This window comes from Hemiscyllium ocellatum, chromosome 21, assembly GCF_020745735.1.
Source record: "Hemiscyllium ocellatum isolate sHemOce1 chromosome 21, sHemOce1.pat.X.cur, whole genome shotgun sequence".
Classification (NCBI taxonomy): Eukaryota; Metazoa; Chordata; class Chondrichthyes; order Orectolobiformes; family Hemiscylliidae; genus Hemiscyllium; species Hemiscyllium ocellatum.
In genome coordinates, this window is record NC_083421.1 from 56,796,270 (window position 1) to 56,820,406 (window position 24,137).

The following is a 24,137-nucleotide window of genomic DNA, read 5'->3' on the forward strand; positions in this document are numbered from 1 at the left end:
CTGGTCATTTTTCTGCAGGCAATTGAGGACGGCTCCACACTGATCCCAATGTCCCCCCTTGACGTTATTTGCAGGAGGCCACATCAATGGAGCTGGCAGCCTCTCCAGTGTTGGTACAATGTCTGTGCACGGGCAAACAAACGACCCCTTAAACTGGTCCTTCTTCACACTGAGCATCTGTCTCCAAGAAGCAGATGACTGACTTCTACCCAGCCTGCTCCCGAGCAAGACTGAGACTCCCTTAAGTGAGAATGTCTCGGGGGGCTGTCCCCTAATTCCCCAGCCACTACCACACCCCACCCAAAAACAATACCCTCCAACTCCATCCCCTCAGCACCAGGGAATTTGAGCTCAGTGTTTCAGGTCATCTCGAGTCAGATGTTGCAATGGGTTGAAGCACTGGAGTGTCCGGAGAATGGAAGGGTTTTACAAATTGAGCTCCACATGTCAAATATTTTAAACTCTCAGGAAGAATGGACTTGCATTTGCATAGCGAATGTCGCATTTCTATGACAATGTCCTCCCTTTCTATTCCTCATCTTCTCAACTGCCATTTTTCACGTGTGTAATAATTACACATACATACTTTGTATATAAACACTGCTTATCGAAATACTGAGGTTACAAAAGCAGATCAGAGTCTAGGAATCCTGCAGTAACTCATCTCCTGCCTCTTCAAAGCCAGCCCACTATCTACAAGGCCCGAATAAAGAGTGTGATGGAATACTCCCTACTTGCCTGGATGGGTGCAGCCCCAACAACACTCAAGAAGCTTGACACCATCCAGGGACAAAGCAGCCCCCGGTTAATTGGCACCACATCCAAAAGCATCCACTCCGTCCACCTCTGATGCTCAGTAGCATCCAATAGATGCACTGGAATAACAAGCAAGGATTCTCCAACAGGAGGTTCAAAATCCGTGGCTTCTTCCAACTGGAGCCACATGGATAGCAGATAAATGGCAACACCACTTCCAAGATCCCCTCCAAATCCTCACCATCCTGACTTGGAAATATATCGCTGTTTCGTTCAGTGTGACTGGCTCAAAATCCTGAACTCCCTCCCGAACAGCTTTGTGGGTAACCCTACAACACAACGACTATATCAGTTCAAGAAGGCAGAGTGTCTCTGCCTTGTCCAGGGTAATTAGGGATGGACAGTAAATGCTGCTCTCGTCAGCAATGCACATATGCCTTGAATGACTGCTGAAAATGTGTTGCTGGTTAAAGCACAGCAGGTTAGGCAGCATCCAAGGAACAGGAAATTCGACGTTTCGGGCCAGAGCCTTTGAATGACTCCAAAGAATAAAGAACTAAGTACTGAAAGTTTGATTCCATTCTCTTATGTAACTCCATTATAATGAGGTTGATGTCAGTGAGGAGGAAGTCTGGTTTGTGCAGCCACAGTGGTGGGAAAAACAAGAAAACATCTGTGAGAAACTCAGTCTAGGAGTTGAAGGAGAGGCAGGAGGCAGGGCACCAGATGAAGTGTTCTCAGGAGGCCTATTAAGATTTAATTAAAGCCGGACTTCAATGCAGTCATACAAATGAAGTCATAGGTGGCAAAAGTCTTGTTCACCAGTGAACAGGCATCCAACAGGAAATACTTAAAGGCTGTTGATTGCACCACTGGAGGATTCAAGAATGTGTGGTGCAGGAGGAAGACCAGCTCCTGGTGAGCAAACTGACGAGAGAGGAGAATGGTACAGTCTGTGTCACAGAATGCCCTCTACTCTGAAATGGAGCCGGGCTGAGCAGCCAAGGACGAATAACAACTTCTATTTATATCGTGCATGCATCACATTGAGAAACATCTGGAGGTGAACAGAAGAGGCAAAGGGAGAAGGGAAGAAAAGAGAACTGCTTAAAAGTCAAGTTGAACATAACGTCAGGTTGGCATGTGGTAGGGGTATCCAAGGCAAATATCCCAAGAATGGTTGAGGCCAGTTCCCGGCAGAAACAAGCAATTCAGCTTGGCCATAGAATCACTGAATCCCTACAGTGCACCAAGAGGCCATTAGGCCCATTGAATGTCCAACGACCCTTCAAAGAGCTTCCCATCCAGACCTAGCCCACCCATGCTATCCCTGTCACCCTGCATTTCCCAAGGTTAACCCACCTAACATGCACATCTCTGGACACTACGGGGCAATTTTGCACGACCAATCCACCTAACTTGCAGATCATTGGACTGTGGGAGGAAACCGGAGCACCCAGAGGAAACCCACGCAGACACGGGGAGAATGTGCAAACTCCACACAGTAAGTCGCCTGAGGCTGGAATTGAACCCGGGACCCTGATGCTGTGAGGCAGCAGTTCTAACCGTGTGTGTTCTACCAAGTAAGAATCAGAATGGCAGAGAGAATGTGATTAGCTTCTGGCCACCCTTTGAGAATTGGCTCAAAGTGTGCCACAGCTCTGATGAATGCACACAACTTTTATTGCGTTGATAAGAGACACCAAAAACTCATAAGGGATTTCAGCTCAAGCATTCCGAGAATCAAGGTTTAAATCATAGTCAGAGTTCATTTTGGCTGCAGATCCTAATCTCATTTCCAGTGCATTATATGAATGATGGTGATCTGATTTAAGTGGTTTTCCAATTGCTCCTTCGATGTTTATTAGAACTGGTTTATTTTAATGAGTGAGCATTTAAATTGCTTCCTCACTCATTGGGACTGACTCAGACAAACAGCTAATAAATGAGGGGCAAAGAGTAACTTTCTGGTGCCAATGACAAGTGCTTGGAGTGGCTGCAGGGTAATTTAATTTTGAAAACCAACAGGTTTCACGTGGCTCTAATACCAGAGGCAAGGCTATTCTGCAAATGCATTATTCAGTGACCAAGATAGATTTATATCTGAACTGCCTCTCCATTTTAGAGCACAACACTACTGTATAAGAATGCTTTTTTTTGGATACTAAAGGATTAAAGTAGTAAAGTGAAGATAAGGCAGAGAAATAGCTTTGAGATAGAATGGTGAATGGGCTGTTTGGTCTTCTCTGTATTGCTCCCATTTCCTATATTCCAAGGTCAGTCTGAGAGGATTTGGTAAATCCCAGGTTTCTACATGAAATAATGAAAGTTCTTTCCTTTTGTACAATTCCTTGAAGTTTGGCACTTAAAATGTTCATCAGCTAGTGCCTGCCTTCTGGTGTTGCTGAAAAGTAAAATACAGCACTTCCTGGGAAATCTGAAACAGAGAGAATGCTGGAAAAACTCAGCAGGTCCGACAGTGTCTGTGAGGAGAGAAGCAGAGTTAAACTTTCAAGTCCAATATGACTATCTTTCAGAATCTGAAGAAGAATCATACCAGAATTGAAATAAAAAACTCACTTTCTCTCTCCACAGGTGTTGCCAGACCTGCTGAGTTTCTTTAGCATTCTCTTTGCTTGTTATGGTGTTGATGACGGGCTGCTTTTGTGCTGTGTATCACATTACTGGTGCCACAGATCTACAGTGAACGAAGAAAGTCAATTATCTAATTAACATGACTTAGCAGTCAGCTTCATACCCACTGGACCCTCGGCAACACCCCAGATAGTGAACGTGGCCATCTTAGTGTCAAAAAACAAACAAGTAACGAATATTCAAACTGAACTCAAGTACATCTCCAAAAGTAATTGCTGCTACTTAACCTTCATTACATACTTGCACTGTACCTTCCCTCCTGCTTTGATCAGCAACGTATTATTTTACCCAATATATTCGCCAGAGTTTGTTGTGAAAGGCCTTCAGGACCCTGGGAGAAAGTGAGGACTGCAGATGCTGAAGATCAGAGCTGAAAATGTGTTGCTGGAAAAGCGCAGCAGGTCAGGCAGCATCCAAGGAGCAGGAGCATCGACGTTTCGAGCATGAGCCCTTCTTCAGGAATTGCTGATTCCTGAAGAAGGGCTCATGCCCGAAATGTCGATGCTCCTGCTCCTTGGATGCTGCCTGACCTGCTGCGCTTTTCCAGCAACACATTTTCATCAGGACCCTGGAGCAACTTGGTGATGATGTCACGGCGCTGCCCATCACTGAGTATAAACTGAACAGAGTGAAAGAAGTTTGCAATAATCTAGTCCCAATCTCGGCACCAGACCAGACCATAAGAAATAGGAAAAGGAGGGGGATGTTCAGTTCTGCTTCACCATTCATTTGCATCATGATTGATCCAATACTCATGCCCACGTTCCTGCTCTTTGTCCATGATTTTTGATTCCTCTACTGATCAAGAAGCTATCTGTCTGTCTCAGCCTTAAATATACACAAGGACATGGCCCCAGGGCTCTCTGTCGCCAAGAGATCCAAAGACTCACCCTCTGAGAGAAGAAATTCCTCTTCATCTCAGCCTTAAATTGGCGCCCCTTTTCTCTGAGACTGTGCCCTCTGGTCCTAGACCAGGGCCAGACCTGGGGGGGATATCACCCTCTCAGCATTTACCCTGTAAATCAGCATGGCCAGTGACTCCAAGCAACCAATCTGGTGTGTTATAGGGGAGTAAAATCCCATTTAACTGGCGAGCTGTCGATAGGCAGGACATGCCAGACTCCTGGTCCTTCCTTCCTGTCCACCTTTTAAAGATCCCAGATGTCTCAATGAGATCAGCTCTTAATCTCCTAAACTGGGGTCTAAATCTAGGTAGCCTTTGCTTATAAATCACCCCTCCATACAAATAAACACAACAGCATGGATATGAAGGGGTGGAGATAAAAGATAAGTTTTTATATAATGTCATTAAAAATTAGAGCCTGATATATCTAAGGTTACCATGTAACTGCATCCAATATTAATGTGTAATAAATGGTGTTAATTTGAAGTCCGAGCCTGATGACAGTTCTTGGCTTTGATGTCTCCTTGACCAGTCTGTCACAAACCCAAACTCATAATGCCGCATCAAACCACATAGATAAAAGGGAGTACAGTCCTCCCAAAGGTCTAACACTGTTTCAAAGAGTGTCAACAGCATTGGAAACCTGAACCCTAAATGGTACCTGGCTCCAGCCTCCGAGAGATGGGGTGTACAAGCTGCAAAGCACTGGGGTCCATGATGTTGGGGGCCGGGGGGTGGTTCCTGAGGTTCACTGACCAGAACGCCAGCAATCCTTGGCTGTGGAGCCTGTAAATCAGCATGGCCAGTGACTCCAAGCAACCAATTAGGTGTGTTGTAGGGAATCCCATCTGACTGGCAAGCTGTCGATCGGTAGGACATGCCAGATTCCTGGTCCCTCCTTTCTTGTTGACTTCATGGAAGGTTCTGCTGGGCATGGTGATAGAACCGTGGTGGGATTGCTTTACTCAACAAGTACCACCAGATCGGGGATGGAGTGAAGAAGCAAAGAAGGAGGGTCTCTTCTCTACCTTTCACCTGTGCAACACTCAACTGAGATATATTTAACTCAAAGCAAAGGGAAGAGCTATGTACTTCAGAGAAAAAGGAGAGAAGGGTATGTTGATGAGATTAGGGACGTCCTCAAAAAGTGGTGGAGGTAAGAATCTTTAAATGTTTTTAAGACTGAGGGAGATAAGTTCTCAAGTAGCAAGGGTTGAAAGGTTATCAGAGGTAATCAGATAGGCCATGATCATGTCAAACAAGGGGCTGAGTGGCTTACTCCTCCTAATTCATATATTTGTATAAGGACCAGCATGCACCGGGCGCTAAATGGCCTGTTTCTGTGCTGCATATACATTGCAATATCTGGATATTTGATGGAATAATTTAGATCAGGTATTGCATGTACTAAACATTTCGCTCGTGATTAATATTTGAAGGTGGAGGTGCTGCAAGGAAATGATCTATTCCCTAACTCCTCAAGATTTGGAGAGGCCAGTGTTGGACTGGGGTGCGTACAATCTTATTGTCCACAACCACCTGATGAAGGAGCAGCGCTCCGAAAGCTAGTGCTTCCAAATAGACCTGTTGGCCTATAACCTGGTGTTGTTGATGTCTAACTCCTCAAGTAATGGAAATAAAAGTCTACTTGGACCTGAGCAACAAAGTTCAGCAAAGGGACCCAACGTGAGGCAGAAAAGCAGTCTCATTGGAACTACAGTCTCAAGGTCTCATACATTTGTAAACGTGCAGATGAGGTGGACTGGCCATGCTCAATTGTCCCATTGTGTTCAGGGATGTGCAAGCTCGGTGGGTTAACTATGGTAAACATGGGCTTACAGGGATGGGGTGGGATGCTCTACAGAGGGTTGGTGCAGATTCGATGGGCCAAATGGCTTCTTTCTGCACTGCGCGGAGTCTGTGGCTTGTCGTCACTTGCATTGTACTGACTGATGTGGTGTACTGTGTGCTCAGGAGTTGTTTGATTTTTTCAGCCTGAAAGTCCTTGGATTCTTGACGGCTTCTCATAGCCAAAACACAAGAGGATTGTGGAACTTGGCTCTTGCTTGCATCTAAATATACTCGACATGGCAAAATTGAAACTGGAGCAGTCCAACATCTGTCAGAAGCCAATAATGTAGATGTGTAGATGTTTCTCAATTGGGAAAATGTAAACCAATTTCTGGGGCTCATGGGCAGGAGTGATTTGGAATCGATTAATTTCTTGCCAAGCAAACCTTAGCCCTTCATTGCTCTTGATGCTCATTGATAGCAACAAATGTTAACCTTGATTTTTGTGGTCTGCATGTTAGTAATCTGTTCAAAATTACACTGAGTGGAAAATCAATGCTTGTTGTTACTGGCACATGGAGATTGTGTTGTAGTTTAAGGTGGAACAGTAACAGCAGCAGTGTGTTTGTTGTTTGAGAGAGGTTGTAGGATATTTAGACACTACATCATTTTTATGACTAACTATGTCTGTTTCTTGATGCATTCATGGGATTTAAGTGTTCCAATTTATTGTCCATCCTTAATTGCCCTTGGGTAGGTGGTGGTACGTCATCTTCCAGAACCATGCATGCCATCTAGTGAAGGGTCAACCACAGTGCAGTCAGGGAGGGTGGGAGGGTTCCATGATTTGACTCAGTAACTGTAAGGAATGGTGATTTAGTCCCAGGTCAGTAAGGTGAGAGGATTAGAGAGGTGAGGGAAATTTGCAGGTTGTGGTGGTGTCGATAATGCATAATGCACTGACGTTTTAGCCTACATTATCCAATAAGATTTGAGAATGGAGCTTGAACATGTTCTGTTATGTCCCACATCACTACACCTTTAATTATATCATGATGTATCAGAAGATGTAACCTTGAAGAAATGAAGTGCGTGGAAAACCATGTCTCACAAACTTGATTGAGTTTTTTTGAAGTAGTAACAAAGAAGATTGATGAGGGCAGAGCGGTGGATGTGATCGATATGGACTTCAGTAAGACGTTCGACAAGGTTCCCCATGGGAGACTGGTTAGCAAGGTTAGATCTCATGGAATACAGGGAGAACTAGCCATTTGGATACAGAACTGGCTCAAAGGTAGAAGACAGAGGGTGGTGGTGGAGGATTGCTTTTCAGACTGGAGACCTGTGACCAGTGGAGTGCCACAAGGATCAGTGCTGGGTCCTCTACTTTTTGTCATTTACATAAATGATTTGGATGCGAGCATAAGAGGTGCACTTAGTAAGTTTGCAGATGACACCAAAATTGGAGGTGTAGTGGACAGTGAAGAGGGTTACCTCAGATTACAACAGGATCTTGACCAGATAGGCCAATGGGCTGAGAAGTGGCAGTTGGAGTTTAATTCAGATAAATGTGAGGTGCTGCATTTTTGGAAAGCAAATCTTAGCAGGACTTATACACTTAATGGTAAGGTCCTAGAGAGTGTTGCTGAACAAAGAGACCTTGGAGTGCAGGTTCATAGCTCCTTGAAAGTAGAGTTGCAGGTAGATAGGATAGTGAAGAAGGTGTTTGGTATGCTTTCCTTTATTGGTCAGAGGATTGAGTACAGGAGTTAGGAGGTCATGTTGCAACTGTACAGGACATTGGTTAGGCCACTGTTGGAATATTGCATGCAATTCTGGTCTCTTTCCTATTGGAAAGATGTTGTGAAACTTGAAAGGGTTCAGAAAAGATTTACAAGGATGTTGCCAGGGTTGGAGGATTTGAGCTATAGGGAGAGTTTGAATAGGGTGGGGCTGTTTTCCCTGGAGCGTCGGAGGCTGAGGAGTGACCTTATAGAGGTTTACAAAATTATGAGGGTCATGGATAGGATAAATAGGCAAGGTCTTTTCCCTGGGGTTGGGGAGTCCAGAACTAGAGGGCATAGGTTTAGGGTGAGAGAGGAAAGATATAAAAGAGACCTAAGGGGCAACGTTTTCACCAGAGGGTGGTACGTGTATTGAATGAGCTGCCAGAGGAATTAGTAGAGGCTGGTACAATTGCAATATTTCAGAGTCATTTGGATGGGTATTTGAATAGGAAGAGTTTGGAGGGATTTGGACCGGGTGCTAGCAGGTGGGACGAGATTGGGTTGGGATATCTGGTAGGCATGGACGGGTTGGACCGAAGGGTCTGTTTCCATGCTGTACGTCTCTATGACTCTAAGAGCTCATACTCCATCTTACCTCAGATCACAAGCAGCATGACACAGTATAAGAAGCATGCACCTCTGTTGTAAGCTAATCGCTTAATATTAGCCCAGACACTTGTGTGCCTGAGGAATGTAATGTCTGAACATAAGAGAACATTGCAATAAATGTTTGTTGGATTCTTCAATATCACAATATCCACGCCCAGTTTTCTATGATATGGGAGATTACATAAACATTGCTGCATTGAGGCCACTACTTCAAGGGACAGAATGGCAGAAATCAAAATCTGTAAGTTTGCAGATAAAATGAAAATTGGTGATCCGGTAAATTGTGGTAAACTTTCCTTCCCTTTTATATTCCAGCTCTCTACGAATAAGAGCTAATGTTACAGTAGCTTTTTAGGTTCATTTTTCTTACATAAGTACTCCATTTCAGCAAGCTGTACCTATCGATCCCCTGAACTACACATATAAAAACCAATTCATTCCTTTTTGATTCATAAAGGAAGGCCTAAAGCTTGAACACAAGCAAAATGCTGTGGATGCCGGAGATAAGAATTAAAATTGCTGGAGGAGGTCAGGCATCATCTGTTGAGAGAGAAACCTTTAACACTTCATGCCCAGTATGATTCTTCCTTGGAAGTGAAGGGGGAGGTGGAAAGGACGCAGGTTTTAAATTGTCAGGAAAGACAGGCAGGAGCCAGATGAACAGAGGGGGAAGGTTGGGGGGAGAGCGGGATTCGAGAGCTTCATGTCACAAAACAAAAACAAAAGGGAATAGTAATCTTTAATGTAGAGGACCCGGATCCCTGGCAGCAGTGCTAACCACTGTCGTAATCTTTACAGAGAAGAGAGCAAGAAACTCATTCTCTTTGTTACATTGCCCTATTAAGGACCTCTTTTAATTTGGTTTGATTTAGTTTCACTTGGTTAATTGAAATAGTATGCACAGTCTTCTGGGGTAGAGAATTCCAAACATTCACAACACTCTGATTTTTTTTGTTCTCATCTCAGCCAGGAATGTGCTAGAAAACTCTTCATTTACCTAAATGAGTGCAGCTCCAGTATGACACAAGAAGCTTGACACTATCCAGGACAAGGCAGCCTGTTTCATTGACATCCCACCCATCAGCTTCAGTGGGGTGGGGGTCAGTAGTTTGCACTGCTGCCTCACAATGCGAGGGACCTGAGTTCAATTCCAGCCTTGGCTGTCTCTGTGGAGTTTGCACATTTTCCTTCTTTCTGTGTGTGACAGTCTCTTACAAGCAGAGGCCTGGAATGTTCATGAACTCACAGGCTTTTGTTGCAGCCTTGAGGAGCCCACGAGCTGTGACGATATGGGATGCATAAGGCCATTGCTACTGGTTTTAAATCTATTTTCTTATCAACTTGTTCAGAGATGTTATGACACGTAACAGGTGGGACTTGAATCTGGGTCTCTCAGTCCAGGAGTAGGGACACTACCACTGCACCACAAGAGGGCTCCATATTATTTACTTGAGGGGCCTACTTACATTTTGTTTGCACTTTAGCTCCAGTCTCCTGACCTTTGGGTAGCCAGGCAGATCAGTGGATCTCCCCAAGAGCCTGGCCAATGGGGGTGGTGGGACTGCATTAACGAGTCCATGCAGCAGGCTGTGGAGGGGGCTCATCATTCCCCACTGCCCACCTCTCTTTCACGGTTACCTCTGTCCTGAGGTGTCCTTACAGACAGAGCGAGCAGCGTTCGCTAACAGACCTCAGGCTTTCTACAACCAGTGGGCATCACACAGGCAGGAATGTAGCATCTCCTTTAGCATGTTTTTGTCCAAGTTATTATGTTTCCTTTGAGATTTAATACTTAGTGGTTGTATCATTTTAAGGGGCTGCTTTATTTGATTAACTAGTTGTCCAGTTGAACCAAAGTTGTGGTGCTGGTTTTTACAGTGAATGAGAATTATTGGCAGTGTCGATCTGATGGGTTTCAGGGCCATTCCCGCTCAGTACTGTTCCAAGTGCAGTGCAGTAAGAAGTAACACAGCATGAAAAAATTGATGCAAAGAAAATGCTTTTTAATCCGGGGATTATAGTAGCTAAATTTTCATTAATCAAATAAATTTAGTCCAACTACTCCACGTTCTCAAACTAAACCAGACCCACTTGTTCGTATTTGGCCCACATCACTTCAAACTTTTCCTATCCATGTACTTAGAATCATAGAATCCCTAAACTGTGGGAGCAGGCCATTCAGCCCATGCCAACCCTTTGAAGAATATCCCACCCAGATCCACCCCATCCCATGGCCAATCCACCTAATCGGCACATCTTTGGGCAGTGGGAGGATACCCATACAGATGTGGGGAGAATATGCAAACTCCACACAGTCGCTCAAGGGTGGAATTGAACCCAGGTCCCTGGCGCTATGGGTAGCAATACTAACCACTGAGCCACCCTAATCCAAAGCCTCTAGCCAAAAGTATTTTAAGTGTTGTAACTGTATCTGCATCCACCACTTCCTCTGGCAGTTCAATCCACACACCAACCATTCTCTGTATAAAGAAGTTGCCCCTCAATTTTAAAATGTTTCTCCTCCCACCTTAAAAATATGTCCTCTAGTTTTGAAGTCCCCCACCTTAGGGAAAAGACCTTGCTATTCACCTTATCCATGCCTCTCAGGATTTTATAGTCTTCTATAAGGTCACCCCTCAACCTCCTACACCACGGTGAAAAAAGTCCAGGCCTCTCTAGCTTATTTTTATAACTCAAACCCTCCATTCCCGGCAATATAATAATATTCTTCCTATGACAGGGAGACCAAAACTGTACACAGTATTCCAGAAGAGGCCTCACCAATGTCCTGTACAACCTCAACATGACTTCTCAACTCCTATACTCAAAGGTCTGAGCAATGAAGGCAAGCGTGCTAAACACCTTCTTAACCACCCTGTCTATGTATGTCACAAGTTTCAAATAATTACTTACCTGAACCCCTAGGTCCCTATGTTTTACAACATTATCCAGGGCCTCACCATTAACTATATAAGTCATGTCCTTGTTTATTTTACCAAACTGCAATATCTCACATTTGTCCAAATTAAATTCCAAATCTGCCCCTTTGCCACATTTAAAAGGCATTATATGAATCGGAAAGGTTTAGAGGGATCTGGGTTAAATGCTGGCAATTGGAACTAGATTGGGTTGGGATATCTGGTCGGCATGGACAGGTTGGACCGAAGGGTCTGTTTCCGTGCTGTACATCTTCAGCCCATTGACCCAACTGATCAAGATCTCTTTGTAATCTTAGATAACCTTCTTCACTGTCCACTGTACTACCAATCTTGGTGACATCCACAAACTTACTAACCTCACCTCTTATGTACTCACCCAAATAATTTACATAAACGACAAACAACAGTGGGCTCAGCACCAGTCGCTGTGGAACATCACTGGTCATGGGCCTCCAGTCCAAAACTGGAGTGGCAAATGGAAGGCAATTTAGATAAATGTGAGGTGTTGCAGTTTGGAAAGGCAAAGCAAGGCAGAACTTACACACTTCATGGTAAGATGCTGGGGAGTATTGCCAAACAAAGAGACCTTGGAGGGCAGGTTCATAGCTCCTTGAAAATGGAGTTGCAAGTAGATAGGATAGTGAAGAAGGCATTTGGTATACTTTCCTTTATTGGTCAGAGTATTGAGCACAGGAGTTGGGAGATCATGTTGTGGTTGTACAGGACATTGGTTAGACCACTTTTGGAATACTGCATTCAATTCCGGCCTCCCTACTGTACGAAAGATGCTGTTAAGCTAGACAGGGTTCAGAATGGACTTAGGTAAAAACAATGACTGCAGATACTGGAAACCAGATTCTGGATTAGAGTGGTGCTGGAAAAGCACAGCAGTTCAGGCAGTATCCGAGGAGCAGGGAAATCGATATTTTAGGCAAAAGCCCTTCATTGGGAATACAGACAGAGTGTCTGAAGGGTGGAGAGATAAATGAGAGGAGGGTGAGGGGTGGGGAGAAAGTAGCATAGAGTACAATAGGTGAGTGAGGGTGGGGATGAAGGGGATAGGTCAGGGGGGAGGGGGGAATGGATAGATGGAATAACAAAGGTGGATTTACAAAGATGCTGCTCAGAGTTGGAAGCTTTTAGCTATACGGGAGGCTGAATAGGCTGGGGCTGTTTTGACTTGAGCATTGGAAGCTAAGGGATGACTTTATAGAGGTCTACAAAATCATAAGGGGCATGGATAGGCTCAGGTATTTTCCCAGGGTTGGGGATTCCAAAACTAGAGGGTATAGGTTTTACATGAGAAGGGAAAGATTTAAAAGGGATTTAAGTGGCAACGTTTCCACATAGAGGGTGGTGCGTGTATGGAATGATCTGGTGCAGCTGGTACAATTGCAACATTTAAAAGGCATCTATATGAATAGGAAGGGTTTAGAGGGATCTGGGTTAAATGCTGGCAATTGGAACTAGATTGGGTTGGGATATCTGGTCGGCATGGACAGGTTGGACCGAAGGGTCTGTTTCCGTGCTGTACATCTCTGTGACTCTATGACTTGGGATTTTTAAAAAATAGAAACACTACATGCGTTTAACACCCTATCACCCTTTAATTTGGTTCAGTGGTGTATTTAAGTAATTCCAAAAGAATACAACAAACATCTGAGCAGGTTATTGTGGCACAGAGGTAGTGTCCCTACCTCTGCGCTCAAAGTTCAAGTCCCACCTGCTATGGAGGTGTGTTGGTTAAAGATAAAGGAAGAGAATTTGCTGGGACACTGTTTGATGGGAAGGCAGCTCAAATACTTTGTGCTGCATTCTGCAGGTTATGAAAGTTAGCATCTAGTTCCATACATCGTCAACTGATTTGGGATGGATATAACCCTGGGGTGCTGCTGGGATAAAGGGTTCACCTGAAGGTGTGTCCACCTATTTTAATGGTTTCAAGGGTACAGAGCCTTTCCAAGCATCTGCTCAACATTCCTCCCTTAATCAACATGAAAAACATGCAAAGGAAAATTCTGAAGAAGTCATGTCAGATTCGAACCATTAACTCTGTTTCTCTCTACACAAATGCTGAGTTTTTCGATCAATTTCCTTTTTTATTATGAATGAACCGGCCAAGATTACTTAAACAACAGCTGTCATGTTCCCTCACAGATTGGGAGTGTTAGCCTTTCAAAGCGCAATTCATCAATTGTAGCACAGCATGAAATTTCTATACCACCAGCTCCTTCATAAAGGTTACATCTTTTCACTCTAACATTAAACACCGAGATGGGAGATGTTCATGGAATATAGGAGGGAGTGAGGACTGCAGATGCTGGAGATCAGAGCCGAGAGTGTGGTGCTAGAAAAGCACAGCAGGTCTGGCAGCATTCGGGGAGCAGGAGAGTCGACGTTTCGGGCATGCGCCCTTCATAGGATTCCTAATGAAGGGCTTATGCCTGAAACATCGAATCTCCTGGTCCTTGGATGCTGCCTGACCTGCTGTGCTTTTTCAGCACCACATTCTGAACTATGGAATATAGGAACTTGGGAGCAATAAACCATTCAGCCCCTTTATCCAGCTCCTAGATTGTGGTTGACCATCTACCTCAACACTTTTCTCCCACACTGACCCTTAATGTCATTAACAATAGAAATTTATTGACCTCTAGCTTGAACATACTCAATATCTGAACCTTACATGCCTCCAGGATTAGAAAATTTCAGAGATTCATGACTCTCTGCATGGAAACATTCCTTTTCGAATCACTCCAAAATGGCCTACCTCTTATTCTGAGACAGTGTCTTCTGTGTCCCTCCCAAAAGGGGAGGGGGGGTCTTCCTTGCTCCATCAACCTTGCCTAACCTTTTAAGAATTTCGTAAGTTCCAATGAGGTGCCGCGCATGGGACAATGAAGTCATTGGAAAATTAATTTGTTCTTAGTGAGTTTTGAGAAGATTTGTAGTTCAGGTTGAGGTTCTGGATGTAGGGTTGCTCACTGAGCTGGAAGGTTCATTTCCAGACGTTTCGTCACCCTACTAGGAAACATCTTCAGTGGGCCTGGAGGTTTTGCCTGGAGGCCCATTTGAAAATATTACCTAGTAGGGTGATGAAACGTCTGGAAATGAACCTTCCAGCTCAGCGAGCAAGCCTACATCCAGATTCATTTGTTCCTTTGAGAGAGACCCTTTATCCTTTGTCAAGAAAGGATTGTCAGTTCCACTCACCAAGATGTAATCGGCCCACTGCTTCCTTGCTGATTTCAGGGCAGCTTGCTTCAGCTTCATTACGTATTCAAATCTGGTGTGGGTCCAGTGTTTGGGACCCAACTCATTTGGATAGGATCTGCAGGGCAGAAAAGGAAATGTTAAATACAAGAAACAACAATTGGGGTTTAACAACATGCTCACACTCAGTTAATAAAACAGTGGGACACATACAAAGGTTGAACATGTCTTGTCTCCTGAATGACCCTTTGCTCTCTTTCCCAAATAAGAGCTTCCAATGTAACAGAATTAGGCCATTCAGCCCATTGAGTCTTTCTGTCCTCCAATGAGTGACAGGAGTGTATACCATCTGCAAGATGCACTGCAGCAACATACCATAGCTCCTTTAACAGAACCTTCCAAATCATTGACCCTTACCCTCCAGAGGTTCAAGGGCTGATACAGCGGAATATGACTAACTTGCTCGTTCCCCTCCCAGCCACATACCATCCTGACTTGGAAATATATCACTGGAACTGAATGAACATCCTGGATCAACTCACCAACAACTTCACAAGGGATTGACAATAAATTCTGGTCTGCCCAGCGATGTCTATGTCCCGTGAACAAATGTACACATTAACCAAAATCTAAGCCATATCTGGCCCTACTTTTTGGTAGATGTGGAAATTAAATGCTCTTCATCAAAGTGAACTCATCTAAAACTCTGTCACCAATACACCAAACTTCTGTTCACCTATCACAGTGTAGATCAGCATGGAGAACCTGACCCAGTGTTGCATCTCTCGATAATTCTTATCCTGGTTTTCAAATCCCACCCTGACCTCATCCACAAACTCCCCCCCTTCACATCTCTGCAGAGGTAATGAGTGTAGAGCAGAAGACATGCAGCCTTTCAAATCCACTCTGCCATTCTTTAAGATCTTAGCTGCCCTGTTTCAAATTTCACATTCTCACCTTCCCCACCCCCCACCGATGACTTTTGATTCTCCAGATTAAAAAAGAATCTACCTACCTCCCCCTTTAAAATATTCAATGATCCTGTCCCCACCACTTTGTGAGGCAGAGTTGCAAAGTTGCACAACACTCAGAAAAGAATTCTCCTCATTTCAGTCCTAAAAAGCTGACCCTTATTGTAATACAGTACCCCGTTGTTCTGGACTCTGTCACACATTCACCTTCTCAAGATCATTCAGAATCTGATACATTCAATCAAATCATCCTTCCCCTTCTAAACTCGAGAGGAAACAAGATCAGCCTGTCCAAGTATTCCTCATTTCAGGTGTCAATCTAATAAACTGCCTCCAATATATTTACATCCCTCCTTAGATAAAGGGAACAAAATTGCACACATTATTTGAGATGTGTTTTTAACAATGCCCTTTATAACTGAAGCATAACATTCTTACTTTTATGTTCAATTCTTGTCAAATTAAAAGGTAACTGACTGTGTGGAGTTTGCACATTCTCCCCGTGTCTGTGTGGGTTTCCTCCGGGTGCTCCAGTTTCCTCTCACAGTCCTAAGATGTGCAGGCCAGGTGAATTGGCCATGCTAAATTGCCCATAGTGTTAGGTAAGGGGTAAATATAGGGGGTATGGGTGGGTTGCGCTTCGGCGGGTCGGTGTGAACTTGTTGGGCCGAAGGGCCTGTTTCCACACTGTAAGTAATCTAATCTAATCTAATCTGGGTGGGAGGCTCTTCAGAGGGTTGGTGTGGACTCAATGGACTGAATGGCCTGCTTCCAGACTGTTGGGTCTCTATGATTAAATTTAGTCACTCAACCATTGAGACACCTACATCCTTCAACACCTCAGATTTCTGCAGTTGTTCTCTGTTTAAGAAATACCATTTTTTTCCTGACAAAGTGAACAACTTCACATTTTCCCATGTTATACTCCATCTGCCATGCATTCAATGTATCTACTCCATCTCCAAGCTATTTATGCCCTCAACACATTCTTCCGATCTATCTTCGTGTTGTCTGCAAACTTAGCTATCATGCCTTCACTTAGTGTCACAGCATGGAAACAGGCCATTCGGCCCAACTCATTCATGTTGACCAGGTTTCCTAAACTGAACTAGCCCCATTTGCCTGCATTTGGCCCAAATTCCTCTAAACTTTTCTTATTCATGTATCTGTCCAAATGTTTTCTAAATGTTGTAATTGTACTGTCTTTACGCAGAGTTGTGAATGCAGGGATTGAATTGCCAGCAGTGATGGTGGAAGCAGAGTCATTAGGGACATTTAAGCGACTGCTGGACATGCACATGGATTGAAGGGTGCGTAGGTTAAGTTATTTTATTTTACATGAAGATTAATCCTCGGCACAACATTGTATGCCAAAGGGCCTGTTCTGTGCTGTACTTTTCTATGTACCAGTCTCCATCACTTCCTCCGGCAGCTCATTCCACACACACACCACCCTCTGTGTGAAAAAGTTGCTCTTCCCTCATTTAAAACAGAGATGAGGAGGAATTTATTTTCTCAGAGGGTAGTGAAGGTGTGGAATTCATTACAACAGAGCACCACAGAGGCTGTGTCATTTGAAGTCTATTCAAGTCAGAGATGGACAGATTTTTAATCAGTCAGGGGAGTTAAGGGCTATGGAGTAAAGCCAGGAAAGTAGAGTTGAGGATTATCAGGTCAGCCATGATCTCAATGAATGGGTACAGAAGACTCAATGGGCAGAATGGCCAACCTTTGCTCCCACGTCTTATGGTCTTTTTTAACCCAGGCTGACATTTCAGTTCAGTACTGAGAGGGGGCAAACAGAAAGAGAAGGGAAAGTAAAACGACAAAGTGGGTGAAATGAGGAACTTGGAGGGGAATAGGAGAGAGGAGAACAAAGAGACATGCTTTCAGTATCCTGTCTGTCTCCTCGGCTCCATCTCTATCCAACTGTCTACAGTGATTATGTCCCTGGCTTCAGTTTCTCACTCCCCAGCCAGTCTTGGTTAGTATGGCTGCAGAGATTGCCAGGAATCAGTGCTGCGGCCTTCCGCTGATCAGGGGAAGGGAGTTGAAGGAGTCAGGGCTCCGAGGTGTCATTTGAAAGGGACACTAGTGCCGGCAATGGCACCATGTTGCAAATCCAGTTCTCCCGCTGTATGTGAGAGGGCAGTGGGTGAACGGAATCGGGTGCTGGAATAATGCTGGCATCCTTACCGAGACAGCAGGGACACAAGGGTGGTGCAAACCATAATCACAGCAAGGGAGGGGGAGGGAGGGAGATGGAGAGAGAATGAATAGAGGTAGGAAAAGGTGTAGGGGATGAAGAGGTGTAAGGGAAATGGGGAAAGAGGATTCACAATCAAGAGAGCGACTAAAAAGAGAGGCGAAGGATAGTGAGGGAAAAAAGGATGAGAGAGGAGCTCACTTAGAATGCAAAGGTACACAGGCTGTGGGCCAAGTGCTGGAGAAATTTGGGAATAGAATAGTTTAGTGGCTGCAGATTGGTGCATACATGGGCTACATGGTTTCCCTCTGTACAACACATCTCTCTCTACCAAGCAATGCCTATGATCCTCAGTGGGCGGGGTTATAAGAAAGCGAGAAAGGGACAACAAATGAGAGACAGATGTCGAGAAAACCAACAAAACATCTGCAGAGAACAGAAAGAGAATGAGAAATACAGATGCAGAGGCAAAATGAGGGGGTGGGGGAGAGACACTGCGGTACCAGCCAACTTTGGATGTTTTTTAATTCCCTCTGCTCTTTTGAACTGTTAGCTGTCTGATGTCTTTGTTTAGCTCAACAAAAGTAAACATTAATGTTTAGAACATATTTTCCAGGGCCCTGTGGCTAATGTATAATTAGAAGACAAATTAAAACAGTCCCAACACCAATTTCCCCACTGCCTCACGCTCCCGCCCCCACCCTCTCCAATTGACTGGGATTTCATCAGCCCCATATCTCCAGGGCACTGCCATTCAGATCCAGGGATTAGGCAGAGCCGCTGAATACCAATAAACGATGGAAGGTGGAACAGTTCTACAGCTGTTCCCAATAATACTGCCCATGGCAATCGTGAAGAGTCCACACTTGGATGCACTAGGCAATTATAAACACTGTCAAAACTCACTTCCAGTGTCTCATTTCAAACACTGCAGATGTGGGAAGTAATCAAAAATTGGTGGAATAAGTCCAAACTTGGGAATCTTGGAAGCAAACATGATGATTATGAGCAGGAGAATGAAAGTAAATCATATCGGCTTCATGAGCTGCCCTTTGAAGTCACAGGCACACAGCCTGGAAACAGAACCTTCGGTCCAACTAGCCCACACTCCCCAATTAAACTAGTCCCACCTGCCAGCATATGGTCTGTATTCCTCCAAACCTTTCTTATCCATGAACTTATCCAAATGTCTTTTAAACCCTGTAATTGTACCTGCACCCATCACTGCCTCTGGCAGTGCACCCATCACTCCACTTACCAACCACTCTGTGTAAAAAATGCTGCCCCTTGAATCCTTTTTAAATCTTTCTCCCCTCACCTTCCACATTTTGAACTCCCCCAGTCTAAGGAAAAGACCTTTGTTATTCACTTATCTGCAGTCCTTGTGATTTTATAAATTTCTAAGGTGATCGCCCCTCAACCCCCTACACTCCACTGAAGAAAAGGTCCCAGCCTATCCTGATAACTTAAACCCTCCATTCCAAGCAACATCCTGGGAAATCTCTTCTGAACCCTCTCCAGTTTAATAAAATCCTTCCTATGGCAGGGAGGCCAGGACTGCACACAATATTCCAGAAAAGGCCTCACCAACGTCCTGTACAACCTCAACAGGACATCCCAACTCCGATACTCAATGGTCTCAGCAAGAAGGCAAACATGCTAAACTCCTTCTTAACCACCCTGCCTACCTGTGACATAACATTTAAGGTATCATGCCTATTCAATTGAACGCAAGGTTCTGTAATGCAGGCTGGTGAGGGCATTCTCTCTCTGTCTCACTCACACACACCAGGTGCCAGGGTCAAAAAAAAGGTACTCCGTGTGGCACAATTCACATAGTGCCACACTTGCTCATGGGATACAGTTCTGTGTCACACTGAATATCATGGTGGAACATGCCACTACAAGACCTGCCTAGCTCTTTTCCACCTATCCACTCCACCCTCTCCTCACTGACCTATCACCTTCATCCCCTCCCCCACTCACCCATTGTACTCTATGCTACTTTCTCCCCACCCCCACCCCCCTCTAGCTTATCTCTCCACGCTTCAGGCTCTCTGCCTTTATTCCTGATGAAGGGCTTTTGCCCGAAACGTCGATTTCGCTGCTCGTTGGATGCTGCCTGAACTGCTGTGCTCTTCCAGCACCACTAATCCAGAATCTGGTTTCCAGCATCTGCAGTCATTGTTTTTGCCCACTACAATTAGCATTCAACTGCAGAAAGCCATTCCAGTCAATACTTAGCCATACAGAAGAATGTGCTCACAAATGGGTCACTGCAGAAATGGAAAGCAAGTGGACCTGTGAGAGGGAAAGGATAACGGGTGAATACGGGAATCTGTGTGGGATATGATGTGAGCAACAGAGTGTTAACTGGGTCAAACCTCAGTTAGTGAAACTTGACAGGTCTCCAAACAGAATATGGGAGCTGAAGGTAAGGAAAGGATTGATAAGTTTTCCCTGATGCAGGAGATGTTGTAATGCTCGATATGGTCAGTGTCGGGTGTACGGACTGATATGGTCAGTGTCAGGTGTAGGGACTGATACGGTCAGTGTCGAGTGTACGGACTGATATGGTCAGTGTCAGGTGTAGGGACCGACACAGTCAGCGTCAGATGTAGGGACCGACACGGTCAGTGTCGAGTGTACGGACTGATAAGGTCAGTGTCAGGTGTAGGGACCGATACGGTCAGTGTCAGGTGCAGGGACCGATACGGTCAGTGTCAGGTGTAGGGACTGATACGGTCAGTGTCAGGTGTGTAGGGACTGATACGGTCAGTGTAAGGTGTAGGGACTGATACGGTCAGTGTCAGGTGTAGGGACCGATACGGTCAGTGTCAGGTGTAGGGACTGATACGGTCAGTGTCAGGTGTAGGGACCGATACGGTCAGTGTCAGGTGTGTAGGGACTGATACGGTCAGTGTCAGGTATAGGGACCGATACGGTCAGTGTCAGGTGAAGGGACTGCTATGGTCAGTGTCACGTGTGTAGGGACCGATACGGTCAGTGTCAGGTGTAGGGCTCGATACGGTCAGTGTCAGGTGTAGGGACCGATACGGTCAGTGTCAGGTGTAGGGACCGACATGGTCAGTGTCAGGTGTAGGGCTCGATACGGTCAGTGTCAGGTGTAGGGACCGATACGGTCAGTGTCAGGTGTAGGGCTCGATACGGTCAGTGTCAGGTGTAGGGACCGATACGGTCAGTGTCAGGTGTAGGGCTCGATACGGTCAGTGTCAGGTGTAGGGACCGACATGGTTAGTGTCAGGTGTAGGGCTCGATACGGTCAGTGTCAGGTGTAGGGACCGATACGGTCTTTGTCAGGTGTAGGGACCGATATGGTCAGTGTCAGGTGTAGGGACCGATACGGTCAGTGTCAGGTGTAGGGACCGGTATAGGGACCGATATGGTCAGTGTCAGGTGTAGGGACCGATACGGTCAGTGTCAGGTGTAGGGACCGGTATAGGGACCGATATGGTCAGTGTGTCAGGTGTAGGGACCGGTACGGTCAGTGTCAGGTGTAGGGCTCGATATGGTCAGTGTCAGGTGTAGGGACCGATATAGGGACCGATATGGTCAGTGTCAGGTGTAGAGACCGATACGGTCAGTGTCAGGTGTAGGGACCGATACGGTCTTTGTCAGGTGTAGGGACCGATATGGTCAGTGTCAGGTGTAGGGACCGATACGGTCAGTGTCAGGTGTAGGGACCGGTATAGGGACCGATATGGTCAGTGTCAGGTGTAGGGACCAATACGGTCAGTGTCAGGTGTAGGGCTCGATACGGTCAGTGTCAGGCGTGTAGGGACCGATACGGTCAGTGTCAGGTGTAGGGACCGATACGGTCTTTGTCAGGTGTAGGGACCGATATGGTCAGTGTCAGGTGTAGGGACCGATACGGTCAGTGTCAGGTGTAGGGACCGGTATAGGGACCGATATGGTCAGTGTCAGGTGTAGGGACCGATACGGTCAGTGTCAGGTGTAGGGACCGGTATAGGGACCGATATGGTCAGTGTGTCAGGTGTAGGGACCGGTACGGTCAGTGTCAGGTGTAGGGCTCGATATGGTCAGTGTCAGGTGTAGGGACCGATATAGGGACCGATATGGTCAGTGTCAGGTGTAGAGACCGATATGGTCAGTGTCAGGTGTAGGGACCGATATGGTCAGTGTCAGGTGTAGGGACCGATACGGTCAGTGTCAGGTGTAGGGGCCGATATGGTCAGTGTCAGGTGTAGGGACCGATATAGGGACCGATATGGTCAGTGTCAGGTATAGGGACCGATATAGGGACCGATATGGTCAGTGTCAGGTGTAGAGACCGATACGGTCAGTGTCAGGTGTAGGGACCGATACGGTCAGTCTCAGGCGTAGGGACCGATACGGTCAGTCTCAGGTGTAGGGACCGAGACGGTCAGTGTCAGGTGTAGGGACCGATACGGTCAGTGTCAGGCGTAGGGACCGATACGGTCAGTCTCAGGTGTAGGGACCGAGACGTTCAGTGTCAGGTGTAGGGACCGATACGGTCAGTGTCAGGTGTAGGGACCGATACGGTCAGTCTCAGGTGTAGGGACCGAGACGGTCAGTGTCAGGTGTAGGGACTGATACGGTCAGTGTCAGGTGTAGGGACCGACACGGTCAGTGTCAGGTGTAGGGACTGACACGGTCAGTGTGAAGGTGGCTGCTGCTTTCCGTCCTGTTTTAGTGGAAACTTGCTCATTAACATACTGGGTCAGAGTTCAAGAAAACACCCAATTATTTTTCACTGTAAAAATAAACTAAATCCGGGAGAGAACGGCTCTGCATGTGGGTACATTTTTACTGTTCTCTGTAAACAACAGGGGTACATTTCCTTTATTGTCAAGCCTCCTAAACATTTTACATCTGTGCTGTGTGAGCATTGTGTCTGCTACAACAGAAGGTGAATACTTTCATTAGAAGTCGATGTAATATCTATAGGGCACTATTCGAAATACCTGTTAGAAAGAAACTGTTTCTAGGCTTTAAGTTAAACAATGAGATTCCCAGAGCAGACCTTAGTACAATCCCCCAATATCAACTTATCCCATCCCTCTTAAAGTGCCTGACCATTGCCTATCACCCAACAATACTCACTACCCTAATCCAGGCTGAACTGACCCTAATCCAATGCAATCAGAACCCCACCCAACCCTAATACCACCCTACCCTAATTCAATCCAAGTCAAACTATGCGCCAGGTTATCCCAACTAAACCAGTTTCCAAACCAGCCCAACCCAATCCTGAGTTGACCCTACTCAACCCAACCCCATTCCTGATTTGAAGATGCCGGTGTTGGACTGGGGTGGACAAAGTTAAAAATCACACAACACCAGGTTATAGTCCAACAGGTTTAATTGGCAGCACTAGCTTTCGGAGCACTGCTCTTTCATCAGGTGGTTGTGGAGGGCTCAATTGTAAGGCACAGAATTTATAGCAAAAGTTTACAGTGTGATGTAACTGAAATTATACATTGAATTATACATACAACCCTGGCACAACAGCTGGTGCAAGACGTGTCAGAGTGTGGACATAGATACCACTATTACGCATGGGGACACCTCCCACCTTGTACGTGGCAGGTACTCATGTGACTCAGCCAACGTTGTCCATCTTATACGTTGCAGGCAAGGATGCCCGGAGGCATGGTACATTGGGGAAACCGAGCAAAGGCTACGACAACGGAATAATGGGCACCGCACAATAATCAACAGACAGGGGTGTTCCCTCCCAGTTGGGGAACACTTCAGTGGTCCAGAACATTCAACCTCGGACCTTTGGGTGACTTACCTCCAAGGTGGACTTCGGGACAGGCAGCAGCAAAAAGTGGCTGAGCAGAGGCTGATAGCTAAGTTCGATACCCATAGGGAGGGCCTCAACTGGGACCTTGGGTTCATGTCACATTACAGGTGACCACCATTGCACTACACACACATACAAATACTCCTACACACACACACGCGCGCGCATGCACTTCTATACACACACACATACACCCAGACATGCACACAGACACTCACACAAACTCCCAAGACACGCACACTCCCACACCCACACATGCACCCTCTCACAGACTTAGACCACTTTGCATCGCACACACAAATATACACTCTCTCTCACACTCACAACCCCCCACCCCAGACACACACACACACACAAACCCACATGCACACATACACATATATGTTTGTGGGGTGAATTTGTACTTGCGGAGTTACACTGAACTTTACTCAAAAACTGCATGAATCCATGTCAGACTCTGTTAACTCACTTTTTAGATTAGAATCAGTCTAATC

General features: G+C 45.6%; 1 protein-coding gene across 2 annotated transcripts in view; it reads right to left on the minus strand.

Moving 5' to 3' along the window:
* The window catches only part of cercam (cerebral endothelial cell adhesion molecule), a 116,587-nt gene that overhangs the window by 78,479 nt on the left and 13,971 nt on the right, over positions 1 to 24,137 (minus strand). For both annotated transcript variants that reach the window (XM_060841525.1, XM_060841526.1), the window contains exon 3: positions 14,655 to 14,772. In XM_060841525.1, the coding sequence (XP_060697508.1) occupies positions 14,655 to 14,772 (118 nt within the window). The remainder of the gene's footprint in view (positions 1 to 14,654; positions 14,773 to 24,137) is intronic.